The 16177-nt window shown below is 32.2% G+C and overlaps 1 protein-coding gene across 1 annotated transcript in view; it reads right to left on the bottom strand.

Annotated features, from left to right (window-relative positions):
• Window positions 1-15708, bottom strand: part of LOC143911967 (zwei Ig domain protein zig-8-like) — a 124663-nt gene extending 108955 nt beyond the window's left edge. Inside the window, exon 1 of the mRNA XM_077431071.1 lies at window positions 15606-15708. Within this exon, the coding sequence (XP_077287197.1) occupies window positions 15606-15708 (103 nt within the window). The remainder of the gene's footprint in view (window positions 1-15605) is intronic.
• Window positions 15709-16177: the final 469 nt, after the last annotated feature.

Genomic DNA, 16177 nt, shown 5'->3' with positions numbered 1-16177 from the left:
AATATTCATATTCTTTCTCCGATGTCTGTTTACTAAAACATTTTCCATTTATTACTCTGTAAATAAAACAGCCCCGAGCACGGAATAAAAAGTTGCCGCTCCCTGGAATAAGTCAGGTTACGCGTCTCGGTCTTTCGGCAATTTACGTAAGCCATCGTGTGTTTCCGTGCAATTAAGGACTTTTATGGCCTTTACGACTTTCATATTTATCATTTTGACTTTAATAATCGTATAAACAGAATTCGGGTGTGTATTATTCAAAAGCGTTAATTGTATAGTACAATATGTTCATTATGTATTATATTTAGATCGGCTTAAAATATAATACAAACATTTTTGATTTTTTTTTTTTGTAGAAGTCTCATAAATAAGAAAATATATGAGATTTCAAATGTATGCATATATTGGTAATTTTAATTTTCAATGGATTATTATTTAAAATTAATATTCATTTTAGTTACTAATAACACTGAGCAACAAAAAAAATTACCAGAGCGGAGACTAATCAATCTTTACTAAGTTTAACCCACTGAATTTGAATATTATAATGATTTTTGTTGGTTCGCTCTCATTTATGAGATATAAGCGATTTAAAAAATGTATAAAATTTCCATATTTTTGGCTTTTGCGGTCATTAACTAAAATGAGTATTGGAATCAATAGTCAGATGTTCGTTCTATTGATTCTGATATTTCATTATAGTCGGACTACTTGCCATCTCGCTTGCACTAACACTATCTACGTTAAAAATGTGTAAGTAACGAAAGCCTTTCTAACGCAATTACCGCTCGAGTTATTACATTTAGATAAAAATAAATATTGAGATAGAAAACCAATCTAAATATTTTAAATATTCAAACATCTGATTATTGATTCCAATACTCATTTTGAACACAGACAGCAATACTAGATTTTGAATTAAAGACCGCAAAAGCTAAAAAACTGTAAAAATTGCGCATTTTTTTAAACGCTCATATCTCGTAAACGAAAGCGAACAAATAAAAATCATTATCATATTCGAATTTAGTGGGTCAAACTTAGTAAAGATTGATTAGTCTCCGCTCTGGTAAGTCAAAAACGTGATTTTTTGTTGCCCAATGTTATTAATGGAAATTACATATTTATAGCGGAAAAAATTCATAATTCCGAATTTTATTATTTTAGACGTTTCAGTTATAGCGCAACACATACATAATTCAGACTAATATTCCAATTCTTAATTTTCCGTGTCTATTTACTTCAACTTTCATTCAAAGTAAAAATTTCAACGCAGAAATGGAATAAATCTGTAAATAAATTTTAACTTAACAGTTTACGTATATTTATTTTTAATCCACCAAATATACATATATAGGTGTGTATGAAATCATCTCAATATCTTAATTCTTAAAAACATAAATAACATCAATCTTAATCATGTGTACACATAGCTAATAAAATATAATACATTGAATTTGAAATGCATATGTATATGTATACTTAAAACTAATATCAAGAACCTTCAGTTCATTAGTTCTATGGTTTGACCGACTTAGCGACTTTGTGGCTAAACTTACGCATAAAGATTAATTATCCAATGTCAAAAAAATATAAGTTTTTATTAAAATTTGTTTTTCTCGTTATTTAAACTTTTGCTGAAATGATAAATGATGTTTGAAAACAGAAAGGAAATCAATTTTTCATTGCAGATTAAAAATTGTTATAAAGCGTCCTGTGCGACGTGTGACACGTTACGAATAATATTATTATTCAAATTGGGAAAAAAAAGCACTTGCAGAATAAATTGAATAGACGAAAGCTGCAGTTCAGCTTAAATGCAATCTAATACTATGTTAAAACTATTGCTGTAATGCAATCTGGGAAATTTCAGTGCAATAAAAGCCATCACAGAAAATTAACCGAACGGAACACTTCGTGGGCATTTTCAAACTCGACACCCCACTTCTAAGCCGAGCAAGATTGATGGAAGAAGCCTTAAAATGTTGTTTTCATAAAGTGAAGAAGCCTTGTCGCCGCGAATTATGTGCGCTTTTCCCTTTGGGATAGACCGCTCTCATCCGTTTTCCCAAAAGCTCGTTTCGTCGCACGCTTCCGCTTTTCCCGCGGGATTTTATCCTATCGTTAATTTGAACTGTCGACTATTTCACAATATTTTTTTTTTTATAAGCTAACACCGTCATCCTACTGGAAAAAAACTTGATTGGTAGCCAAAAATCGGTTGATCTAACACAAGGAGAACGTTTCAGTTAAAATAATATATGAAATTTATTTTATTTTGTAATGGATTTCGGCACAGTCAAAACGAACTATTACGGCCATTAGTAAACCACAAATGAGTTCGGAATGTTTCCAGTTTTTTTCGATCATTTAATATACAGGTCGCGTGAAATGTTATTTATTTTCAGTGTGGGAATATACCATCGAAACTCGTTCAATATTCATAATTTGTCACGATTAAATCTCGATATGCAGACAGTAGTCGGCAGATGATTGATCGTTTAAATATGAATCATTTTCACATGCTATTCAAAAATTATATATGTATGTGTTTATTATATGTAGATGTATGTGCATATGTATGTATAAATAGAATTTATTAATTTCGAACGCTGGAATTAAAGTTTAACCAAATTAATTTAGTTTCGGTCGACGGGAAATTTTCCATTTGATTTCAAATTTGCTCTGCCTCTGATGGGAAAAGACCGATGCCATCTGTGAACCTCAAATAACTAAGATGTATTCCATAAATATTTATGGTTTAATTTTGCCGATTTCAATTTTCCGGAATATGTCCCCGCTTTGAAAAAATTCCACGTCGTAAGCTTTTCAATATGCCGAACGACTTTTGTAGCTGTGAAGACATATTATAAATATTTTATTTACATATGAATTCAATATATTTAATATCAAGGTCCTAATATGTATACTACGTACATATATTGAAAAAATATATTTGCCTTTCACAAACCGAAACGATTACATTTACAAATTAAAAAATACATACCCCATCATCATCATCATCTCCAGCCATTTACCATCCACTGCTGGATTTCTGGATTCACCCAACACATTTTCCTAATTTCGTCTACCAATCTTCCCTACGGTCTTTTTTTTACCTTTTTGTATTCTCTCACGTACCATTCTAGCACTTCTTTTGTCCACCTTTCATCTATTTTTCTAGTCAAGTGGCCCATTGCCATTTCAATCTATTTACCACATCCACTATCTGCCTTTGTCATACTTCTCATCCACGTATTCCGCTTCCTGTCTTTCCTAGTTATACCAAGCATACAGCGTTCAGTACTTATCTAAGTGCATTGGTTTTTGTGTAGCAACTTGGCGTTCAAAATCCAAGTTTCACATCCATACTTCATCACTGGTATAACACATTGCTCGGAGACCTTTTTCTTCAGGCAAAGTGGCATTTTTGATTAAAAAACCACATTCATCCGTCCAAATTCACTTCACCCTATTTCCTTTCTCTTTATTTCCTTTTCATTACTACCAGTTGTGTCTATTATTTTGCCTACATATGAATAACTATTGACTTCTTCTACTATTTTATCATCTACTGAAATGCTATCAGGCATGTAATAGTTATTTATATATCGTAATAAAGTAATATAAAAGATAGAATATATGAAATATATATTCACTGAAGTTCCAAAAATATTGTATATATCTTATATGGTGAACAAATTACTACCGAAGCAATTTTTGGTTGATTCGTAATTTGTTGAAATTCCCAAATTCCCAAATGCTATTCTGTACACACGCAGTCAGCACTTTTCTGCCATTGGAATGAGTTGTCCATTCAAATATTTATTATCTTGTATAATAATAATCCGTTTCTAAATAATATACCTGTTAGATGTTTATAATTTTTACTTTATCTATGTACGTAGTAACAATAGATGAAGTTTTATTATCTGGAAAAATTCGAACTCGAGATTTTGACTGATTCGAACTCAGATTAGATCACTGATCACGTTTTAATGGTTTAGAAAAAATGTGTGTGTCCTATCGACACAACGAAAATTCTTTTTACATTTTTAAGTTGACCGGAAATGCTACCTCCCCTTATATGCTTCCTCTTTTTAAGTTTTTGAATTCAATTTGAAATCTCCCAAACCGCTAACTGAATCGGACTGAAATTTTTTTACATGTAATAGAAATTATAAATTTTATAACCTAATATTTTTACCTGAACCGGAAGTAGTACTTTATTCTAGCGAACCGAGGTTTTTTTATGATTTTGTCAGAACCTTTTGATTTATTGAAATTTCATATCTAGTAGTTTAAGTTTAATACCAAGCTATTTATAAAATTTAGTAAGCGTCCGTCAACCGGAAGTGGCAGTTTTTCTTCCACTATTTTTTCCGACCCTTTAAATATGCGTGGTCATCACGAAAAAATTAAAGTATTACTCTTGTATTAATGTGATGAAAATAAATAATTTTTTTTTTAATAAACCGGATTTTTTCGTCTTAGAAAGGTTAAACGTGTTGTGACCACGATTCAGTCCATACCCCTGAATGTATCAAGCTGAAAATTTATATTTGTATTCTTAATGTACTAACTTAGAGCTGATAAGGTTTTGGGCAGAATTAGTAAACCGGAAGTAGTATTTTTTTTTTAAACAATATTTTATTATTTTATTTTGACCTTTGAAATTATTTTAATCTTCTTGACATTTATTGTATATGATTTTAAGTAATAAAAAAATTTGAACAAAATCCGACAACCGGAAGTAAAACTTTTGTCTTGTGTAAATTTCCCTACATTTGCGCTCAATTTGTATCGAAAATACTCTCATAACCGAGATGTGTGAACGTGTATGTATGAACGAGTATTTTGTTTTGTGGCCTTCTTATATTCCTCAAATACATAGATAAAGTCATGGGTTGGTCACATCCGATTTTTTTTTTATTAATCTTTTAGTTATATTTAAATATTTATGAATAGATACTTTGTGATGATACATACATATATGTATTATACATACATACTCGTACATTCATACCACATTGAATGAACACATTTTTTTTGACTATTACGATTTAATTTTGATTAATATCCCCTTCCGCTCATCATTGTTTAATTTTCTTCAGAAACCAATTTGAAAATTCTACTAAAATAATATTTGATACTTGGAAAAAGCGGCATAGCCGATTTTATATTTTTCAAGATCAACCCACGGGATCAAACCCAAAAACCACATTGTGGTAATTATTAACCTCCAATATATGTATATGTATATGCTGCTGGTTAATATATGTATGTACATATGTTAAAACAATTTAATTATTAATATATTTACATATTTTAAAATAATCTTATTATTATTATATGTTAAAATAATCTTTAAAATATTATCATGGTCAAAAATTTTATTTAAAATCGTACGTGAATTGAATTTTTCATACTACCTATATACATATTATATAAAAATAATTATTTTTAGAAAGGACAGATGTTCCTTTTATTCATAAAATTTATGAAACATATTTTTTAAAGTATTGCACATTTGTATATTAGTGATATCACAGAGTAGCTCAAGGGCTTCCAAGCCAGTTTAAACCGAAACCGAAAAGCCGGCTTTTTGACCATTTTTCAAAAAACCGAAAACCAGCTTTTTGGCTCGATCAACCGGCTTTTTAAGATTTTCTTTGATTAATGCTTTTTTCATCAAAATTAACAATTATGAATTTCAAATTACTATGAAAGATCAAAATAAATGTGTATATCTAAACTCTCTTAGGTAAAAGGCGTATATTTCTTTGAACATCAAAAAGGGTTCGATCCCATGAGCTAACCTCGATTGAAAAAAAAAATCTAGTATATCTTCTGGTATAGCTTGGTTCTGGATGCAGCATAGCTCGGTTGTTAAGCTTCTGCCTAACACCGAGAGGCGCCGGGTTCAATCCCACAAGGTGACCTCGATTGAAAAGAATTTTTCTGGGTATATCTGTAGTGCTGCTGATCAGACCTGGATTTTTGTGCTCCAGCTCGATCGTTTCCTATCAGAGTTTTCCAATTTCTCCGATTTCATTGTTGAAACGTTTCCCGATTAAAATTTGGCTAAAAACCTTCCTACCTACTATGTCACTACTATTTGAGTATGATTAATGTACAATTCATAGATGTCTCGTTAATTTGCGAGTTTTCAGGGTCTCGTAATTCAACGACTTTTATAATAAAATGCTGTATTGGGTTTTAACTCTAAGGTTATTAAAATGCTATAAAATGTAATAAAATATATACATATATAGATTTAGTAATGAATTTTAAGTTCTCGCTTAATATTAATGAAATGACAATAAATCCAATGAACATTAGTTTCACATGGGTTTCTTTTTTTATTTTAAACATATTTTACTTCTAATGATAAATCACACAAAATGCTTTAGTGCCCAAATGAGAATATTATCCCCCATTTCCGGTTCATTTTTCTTCGTGAAACACCAGAGATGCTGGGTGTTTCCCGCCGAGTTGCATCCGCCGGTCGATTTATGAGCGCAGTTTCCTTCGCGAATTTACATACATGCAAGAGACTTTGCACATTTTTAACCGCCAATTGTGCTATATGACCCATATATAATATAATATTTTCCCTGAAATTTTCCCTTCCTCCTCCTCCCCCTTGTTCGTGCACGAAACACCTCGCCGAAAGGACGTCATTAATCATAAAGATCGGAGTGGAGAGCTCGGTAACGTGCGATTTATTGGATGGGCGTGTATGGGCGAATCACTCGAATACCAAGTTTTATATTATTATTATTATGGAACGATATACTGTAGACTTTTACTCGTAAGAAACATGTAATGGGATTAAAGCTACAATCGCACGGACACTAAATGAAATAAATATCAACCGGAGAGCAAAAAACGGCATATATTTCGATAGGAAATTTGTCTGTCAAATTCCCAAAGGCATTTTCTATTTTTTTATATTCAATTATTCATTCAATATCTGACTAACTTACAAAATATTACATACATATTCTAAATACATACAATTTATTCCATATATTGAAGAATATACTCTCACTGTGCTTACATATGAAATAGCGTGGAATTGATATTTTGAGTAATATATTATACAGAAATATAACATTTTCATAATATATTATAGAAATTGATTTATACATACATATGTAGAAAATATAGAATGTGAAATTTTTAACTTGTTCAACTAATATAATAATTCTAATGCATTCCTTGGCAACCGATACGGTCAACAATGGAGTTTTCAAAACTTTCTTCAGAATGTGAAAACTGCATATGTTAAATAAAAAATAGCAAGTTCGCAGTTTAATCTCTAAGGTCTCTTGTATATGTTGTAATGTGAATAATAAAAAACTTAAATAAGTAAAATTTTAATTTTCAATTATATATAATTAAGTTTCATAGATTTTATATTTAAACTGAAGACACAAATGTATGTTTTAATACTTTTATATATGTAATTACCAAATGTATAATTAGAATCTCTCGACAATTCTCTCCCAAACAATAAATAAATTTTAATATAATGAAAATTTCTGTCTAGACACTATTGAATATTTAAAAACTTTCAATCATTTACTCTACATATAACATGTAAATACATTATTCGAACCCACTTCACATTTTTCATTTAATATAAATTTTCTGCGTATAGCATTTCAATTACATGCACACATTATTGTGTATAAACACAAATTCAAAAGGCTTTCATTTCATTCACATACATATGTACATATAAAGTATAATACATGTTGTAGCTAAAAAATATGTTGTAGCTAAAAATATGTTATTGATTTTCTAGTTACATATACACAATTATAATTATGTATACTGACTGAAATCGTAAACAACTCCTGTTGTTGCATAACCCATTTGAACCCAGAGCTCGCTTGAAAACACATGTCCCATGTGCCCAGGACTATTTTTTCGTTTATTTTCCAAAATCTTTGAGTTATTTCATGGGAAATATTTTTTATAGGATAGGGATGGATAATTAATTGATTTTTCAATATTTTTTTTCAAGGTGGTGTCGTGAACGACCTTTGGGGCTAATGAAACATGTTTTTTAAAATAATACAAAAATCACAATGGAGTCACATAATCAGTTATAATACTTTCTCACTGGTTATTTGTAACTTTATTGTTAAGAAATTTATAAAATTAATTTTAAAAATAACAAACACGCACCTCTTCGATAAAATGATATTTTCAAATCGCATAACATAACACACGTAGGTACATATATTGTGACATATACACATCGTCAACAAAAAAAAGGGTGCACCCTTTTAAAAGAAAAAATGTCACAAACGAGATTTTGGGTTCAAAAGTCGTAAAAACAAAATACATGAAGACAAAATAATTAATTATTATGATACGGTACAAAACTTTTGTCATGCAATGGAATTTCACAGTTATCACAAGCGGAAAACGTTTTATTTTTACAGTGTCCACAATTTCTCCTTTTCTGTTTGACCAATATCAAATGTCTTCCAACTTCCTTTTGATTTTGATTAACTTTGCCGGGTCTGAATGGGACCAATTGTTTTCGTTTTTGACCACAACACTTGCACAACGTCTCTGTTACCTGTCTGATAAATCCTAATTTATCAAATTTACAACCAAAACTTTTGCTTAGAATCCAAGCGTTATTCACAGCTACATCGATATTCCAAAACAGAATAGGCATGTACCATTTTTTCCCTCTAATACTTATATTATAGTTAGAAATATGGTTATCCATTTGATCAACCCCACCCATATATTTATTATACATATTTATACTAAATGGTTGATTGATTTCCACCCTACTTTTTTCTTTAACCGAATATCAGTTTCCAGGGGTGGTAATATGTATGTATATGGAATCCGGAAGTTGAGACTCGTCCCAATTATCAATTTCTTCCCGTATCTCTGCAGTATTAAAATTGCATTCTCTGGAAAAAAATATGTGTCATTATCCCAAGGAGTCATATACGACTCCGTCGACTTTGATTTTTTTTTTTTTTTTTTTCAGGAATATGAGATATGTAAACGCAATTTCTCTTATGCATATTATACAATAAGTCCTACTGTATTAGAAACATAAAGATAAATAAAAAATATGTATAAATAAAAAACTTACGTATGTTTTCTCTTCGACATATCTGCAAGTCGAAAAGCGCTCGATGTTATTCCCTCAAAATTTCAAAAGGAACTGATTTAATTTCGTGTGACTTTCTTAAAATTCATCACCAACATCTACGAAGCGTAACGAAAGGTTTTACGGCCGGCCTGAGTGATCCCTTTATTTTACGACGCAAAATTGTAAAATGCCGTGAACGACCGCGCTGGCATACATCTTGTAAGTTCATAACTGACCGCGTGGGTTCAAATGGGATAGTTACTGAACTGTAATCAATAAACGACCAAAAATTTTGTTGCCCTTTTTTATCGCTTATCTATCTACATACGATAGTTAGAAATTATGAATTAATGTGGGTGTGTGTATTCGTGGATGCGTGTATGTGTGTACGCTCTCGTCGCTGACGTCACCCGTCGCTCGGCCTGAGGTCGCACTGACGCTCCCCCCCCCCCCCCCCCCGATTACCCTACTTCCCCACTTCCCCGCGTCTCCTCAACCACTTGACCACGTGGACCACTTGACTGATTGGCTGTGCGCCTCTGTGACTCTGATTGGCTGTGTCTCCACGCGTCCGCCACATACCCGCAGACATACATATGTACATCGCGTCCGTTTTTTTATTTATTTTTTTTTTACAATTTTGCCATAGTGACATTACAGATTAACTCCAGGTCGTCACGATGGTTAATTAATTACAAGACATTAAAAATCATAATTAGCGAGTCATCTAAATACATAATTATTACACACATACACATATAAATCGAAACACTACCTAACATATATGGTCAGATATTACAAACATCGTATAAATACATTTTTATTTGTTTTATATTTGTAAATTTCAATTTCTTCTTATATTCTATTTTATAACCTTTTTCCAATATTTTAATACTATAGTTTAATTATGCAATGTTCTACATATTTTGTCATGTTATAGCCTTTTCTTTTTCGTTTGTTTTCCTTATATTTATCTTTTTCATTTTTTTTATAATCTTTGTAAAAATCTGTTATTGGACTCGGATGTTACATATATTATATATTTACTATTTGTTTTTATACATATCTATGTACATCCTGTTGTCTGTTGATTTTTCAATAAATAAAAAAAAAAAAAATAAAATACGATTAACAACATTTTTCATGTAACAATACTAATTTTTATATCCGATAAACAACCACAAAGACATATATGGTGAGAAATCTGGTAAAACCTTAAATATAACAATAACTCAAGGTTTGCAACAGAAAATTGGGAAGGTAAAGCCATTTTTTCAGGAACCGTTTCAATGAAAATCAGAAAAATAGGAAAATTCTGATAATAAAAACGATCGACCTCAACAAATCAAGGTGTGGCCAACAACGAAACTCTTAGTGGGAATCGAACCCATGACATCAAGCACGAAAGAATTCAATAATCACAACTAGACCACGCTGCTGGTTATATATATTATCATTCGAAATGAAGTGAAATCAAAAGACGACATGACATTTTGACTGCACCTGCACACTTGTCTGGGTTATCTATATTTTCCCTCGTCATATTAGAAGGGTGTGCGTGCGTTTTGAGTGTGTGGCCGGTGTTCGTCAAAAGATTTATGTAGGTTTTGACCCGAAATATATGATAAGGCGGCCTCTTGGCAGCCGAGCCGTAACGCCACTAAGCCGACGAATAAATAACCCATTTCGGGTTTGTCGAGACGTATCGCAAAGTTTCGGCCCTTTTAGGGTTTGTCTAGCCCCGCGTGAAATATGCGCGAAATGAATAAAGTCAACCTGGTCGCGGCATACAAATGAACTCATCACCTGCCCTCAGGTAACCCTATCGCAGACACTCTTTCTCTCACTCTCCTTTGATAATATTTTAACGGAGGAATTTATCATTGGAAAAAAAAATCAGCGAAAAAGCCTCAACTAAAGGATTTAGCTCGAACGATGCGGGGGTGTGTCGCATATGAGCGTTTTCTCCATGTAAGAAAATTCAATTTATGGCCTGCCGTATAAATACGCGCTTAGATAAGATAAAAACATTTAGCTACGTGAAATATAATATATTACGCATTTAACTCCATATATCACTGTTTTTTACTAGCAAATTGTCATTAAGATTTAAATCTAACCCATATTTGGACCATTCTATTATGTGTTGATAGATTTCTATCGTCTAAATATAGTACTGAAGGCTTTTTGGTATATTATTTATATTTAATCAGCAGCATGGACTAGTTGTTAGCATATCTTGTTATGAACAGTTTGGTTACGGGTTTGAGTCTCACTGGGACTTTGGTTTGTGACTCCAGGTCGATCGTTTCCTATCAGAGTTTGCCAATTTTTCTGATTTTCATTGAAACGGTTCCTGCAAATTTGGCTTTCCGTCCACTTTTTCTCTCGCAAATCTTGAGTTGATAAATATGTCCCACATATTTACTATATTAACTTGAGTTGTTAAATATTTCCCAACTCAGCGTCTCAAGATTTGCTGGGTTGTATATAAAATGGTGCAAAAATGTCTCTATGGATGATTATCGATTATAAAAAGTCGTATTGTATAAATTTTTATTGATCGTATTATATACGATATTTGCAATGCACTTTGCAATGTTGGCCATATATAGATGTCATGTATAATGTAAAATATATAATAATTATTTATTAATACATAATTCGGTGTATTTACATGATTAATTAAATAAATTTAGGTATTAAATACATTAAAAATATGGCATTCAATGAACTATTTATTTACATATATTAAATATAAAATAAAACAAAGCATTTGTATTGTAAATAGAAGCATAAACCGTTTTGTTTTATTTTTGCAAATAAATTCTTTTTTTTTAATACAAATTACTTAAGTGAGATCATTTTTTTAATTTGGTTATTGGGATTTTTATTCTTTTGAAAACTAATTGCATATTATTACAGTTGTCTGGTGGAATCAATTTTAAACAAACATTGTTAACTTTAACGTTTCTCGAATACATAATAAATAAGTACAGATAATAAAGTTTCGAGGCGGGTAAAAGAATTGAAAAGTCTCTTCTCACAAAAAAAGAAACGAATAATTAGTTCATCCAAGTCGTTGTTGAAGTTTAAAAGAAATTTCAAAGCAATTATGTAAATTTGTTCAAAAAGCATGACGGCGTTCGGAAGCTTGAAATTATTTGAGAACATCCAATCTATACAATCACACATTCGCATTATTATCAAAAAACATTCAATTGTGTTATTGACGACGCTTTTATATATACAATATATTTCTCGCATTCTATATTTGTCGATATACAATTCGACGTTCTCGTGGTTTGGGTAAATATTGTCAGCAGTTTGATATAAGTCTTTGTGAAAGGTGGGAAGGTATATATGAGCACTTCCATAAAAAAAGGAAAACGACATCGCATACTAGGCGTTTTCTTGAGGATTTTCACCGGGGAGGAAAAAAAATAACAGAACACATTTCCACGGAAGGGTTTCTTCGAGTTGAAAATGTGTTATGCAAACGTCACCGATGAGGAGGCAACTTGGGTGAACGCTTACAAGTATAGTTTTCCGATTTTATCGCATTTTTCCTAGAATGTGTGGGTCCTAAGGTAATATCGTTCTGCCAATGTTGGAATTGACGTCCTCTCAGTGACAGTCATCCTTTGAGATGCTCGCAAGGTGTCCTCGAAAAAAATATATAAAGTATTTTCAGCTATAAAGCCGGTGTATATTTGAATACGTAAAAAGGAGCATAAACGTAACACGCACAAAATCGAACGTGTCATCAAAAAATGACATATTCCCAAATTTATACATAATGGAAACGTACATGTGTATGTACATATATACATATATGAACGTTGACAAATACATACATACATGTGAAATTTCCTTCATTGAAAAAATAGGTACATTATGAGAAAACAAGGAAGGCGGAAACAAAAAGAATTTTCCTTTTCGGTTCTCTACATTGAGGTGTGACGTAAAAGCTCGTTCATTCCCACGCAGGCTCTCATTTAACGGTACAATTTCAAGATGCGCCTGAAAAAATAATAAATGTTTTGAAGATGATTGATTGTCTCTATCGTTTCGATTCAATTGATCATTGAAAATGGCGTGTGATTGTTTTGTGGAAATTCGTTGAACCTTGTCATGTTGTAAATAATGATATAAAATTAAATCAAAACACGCCGTGTGAATGGTCGTATAGTTTAAACACATTTTGAATATCGATAAATGTATATTACTAGCGTCAAAATGGTCTTAGGAATGAAATACATATAAACGATATATTTTGGAAATGGTTATGTCATTGGATACTGAAGGTTTTGACGGTCAAAAGAATGAGCCTTTACTGTAGCAAAGCTGAAAGAATCTTTTGATATGTATTTTATAATAACACTATCCATACTGAAATTGTGTCTCCTTTGCATAATACATATTTTTATTCATCCATGTGTAAGGAAAAACGACTATTTTTATCTTATGATATGAATCTTACAATTTAAAACGAAAATAGCCTTAGAAAAAATGTAATATAAGAAATGAATACACGTAGATAATCGTTTAAAATCATATATACATTTGTATAAGTGTGTACATAATTGACAGATAAATAGATTAACGAATGAAATATAAAAATAATTATAGACAATGAACATTAATACTGAAGATCATTTAATATACATACATACATACAATAAAAGTTATATTTATTGAAACAACTATAAATTTACAGAAATTTGTGGTGTAATGAAAAATCGTCAAAGAGATATGTTATTTAAGTCTTATATACCTGTAATATAATCCGTTTAAAATAAAAGCATATCATAATTCAGGCTACCCAAAGTTTTCACAGAATTATTTCTTAATGTATTTATTTTATATTGAACTAAAAGCATGCATTCCAAACATTCCACTCCAAAACACTTTGGATAAAAAATCATTTGAATTTCAAACGATCGTATTTTAATCCGCATTAGATAGCATTAGATTTGCACTGAGATTCATTTAGAAACCTCCCATCAAACATACGATTGGGATTTACCTGTAAGGCCTTCCTGGTATATATGTAAAATAAAAATAAAAATATGTATATATGTATGTCTTAAATTTAAAAAAAATATAAAATCACCTCCTGACCCTGTCGATAAGTAAAAGAACCTCAAGACGCTTGAGATTTGCCAATAACTTGAGATTTGCAAGAGAGATTGGAAAGGAGATACCCATTTAAAGGAACCATTTCAATGAAAATCAGAAAAAATTGGTAAACTATGATAGAAAACAATCCAACTGGAGTAACAAACCAAGGTCTGGGCAGCAGCTACTAGTGGGAATAGAACCGTATCCACTCTGCTCGAAAGCATAATATGCCAACCACTAGTCGACGCTGCTGGTTATGTTTGTATTATTAAAAATAATATTAGCCAAATTGCAGTCAAATTCAAATATAAAATAAATATTTATGTATATCAAAAAAGTCAAATGCACAATATTAGTTAGCAGTATGGCTCAGTGGTTGCCCTTATATTTAGCACCGAGAGGTTATCTGCTGCTGGTCAGACTTGGATATTTGTGACTCCAAGTCGATCGTTTCCTATCAATCATAGTTTGCCAATTTATCTGCTTTCATTGTTAGAACGGTTCCTCCATCAATTTGGCAAAAATCATCCCGCGTTTGGGCGCGTAGCCACTCAGCTATTGTCTCGCACAGAATATGTGTGGTAAATGCACATCACATTTGCATGTAATTATGTGTAATAATAATATTCAACGTTACGAGGTCAATGACCTAGGTTTGTTTACAGATAATTGTAAACTTAATTTTGTAAACTAGACATACAAAGCTCATACACCTTTATCCTTACGAAGTTTTGAACATTTCTTTTTTCATATTGATTTGGACAGCATCAGTACGGATCATGTTCTGCATAGTGGCAAGAATTTCTTCATCATATTAGCAAGGCTTTTCAATCTGATTATTTTGCATGAACATGTACCTGAAGAGTTTTCAAGGACGACTATTGTTCCTGTCCTCAAATCATCAAAACTTGATGCTTCAGTCATTCACAGCTATCGTCCTATTTCTCTAGCCACCATTTTATCTAAAATTCTAGAGAAGATATTGAGTGGCAGATTAAGTGTCTACCTTTTGTCAGCTGAAGAACAGTTTGGATTCAAGAGGCACTCGTCGACTGACATGGCCATCTACACCTTAAAACAGGTATTGGATTTTTATACATCGCGAAAAACTTCCGTATACGCCTGTTTTCTAGACTTATCCAAGGCCTTCGATCGAGTGAATCGTGATCTACTTTGGTCCAAACTGTTAAAAAGGGGAGCTCCAAGTCAATTCGTGAGGTTTTTAGCATCCTGGCACCGGAATCAGTTCAGCCATGTACGCTGGGGGAATGCATACTCTGATCCCGCTTCTTTGAAGTGCGGGGTTAGACAAGGTGGGTCAATGTCTCCTGGCTTATCCAACTTGTACCCATGTACAGGTTGAATAAGCCAGGAACATCCATATGAACTTTCACATCGCCTTCAACAGACTGGAATTGGTTGCCCATAGGAGGAATATGCAGTAACCACATCCGCTATGCGGATGACATGGAGATCTTGGAGGCCTTCTCCGTTAGCTCTGAATAGCCTCCTGGAAGTTAGCTCAAGTTATGCTGCAGAACATAATATGCGGTATAATACGAGAAAATCCATGGTATTGATTTTCTGATACGGTCGAGGTCCTCATTTCGTCCCCAACATTATTTTAGATGGGCGTAATCTTGAAACCGCTAGGGAAGTCAAGTATCTGGGACACCTGCTGACGGAGGATCTCTCTGATGACCGTGACATCGAGAGACAAAGAAGAGCTATTTGTGTAAGGGCAAATATGCTGGCTAGACGGTTTTTCCACTCCAGTGTAGAGGTTAAGAGACAATTATTTATGTCCTTTTGTACTAGTCTCTATACTGGTGAATTATGGACCAGATACAAGCGGAAGACGATGAGGTAGATAAAGGTACAATACAACAACTGCTACCGTGCTCTTTTCGGGCTACCTAG

This window comes from Arctopsyche grandis, chromosome 5 (assembly GCF_051622035.1).
Source record: "Arctopsyche grandis isolate Sample6627 chromosome 5, ASM5162203v2, whole genome shotgun sequence".
Classification (NCBI taxonomy): domain Eukaryota; kingdom Metazoa; phylum Arthropoda; class Insecta; order Trichoptera; family Hydropsychidae; genus Arctopsyche; species Arctopsyche grandis.
The sequence above is the reverse complement of the archived record's forward strand: the minus strand, read 5'-3'. Positions and strand labels throughout refer to the sequence as shown.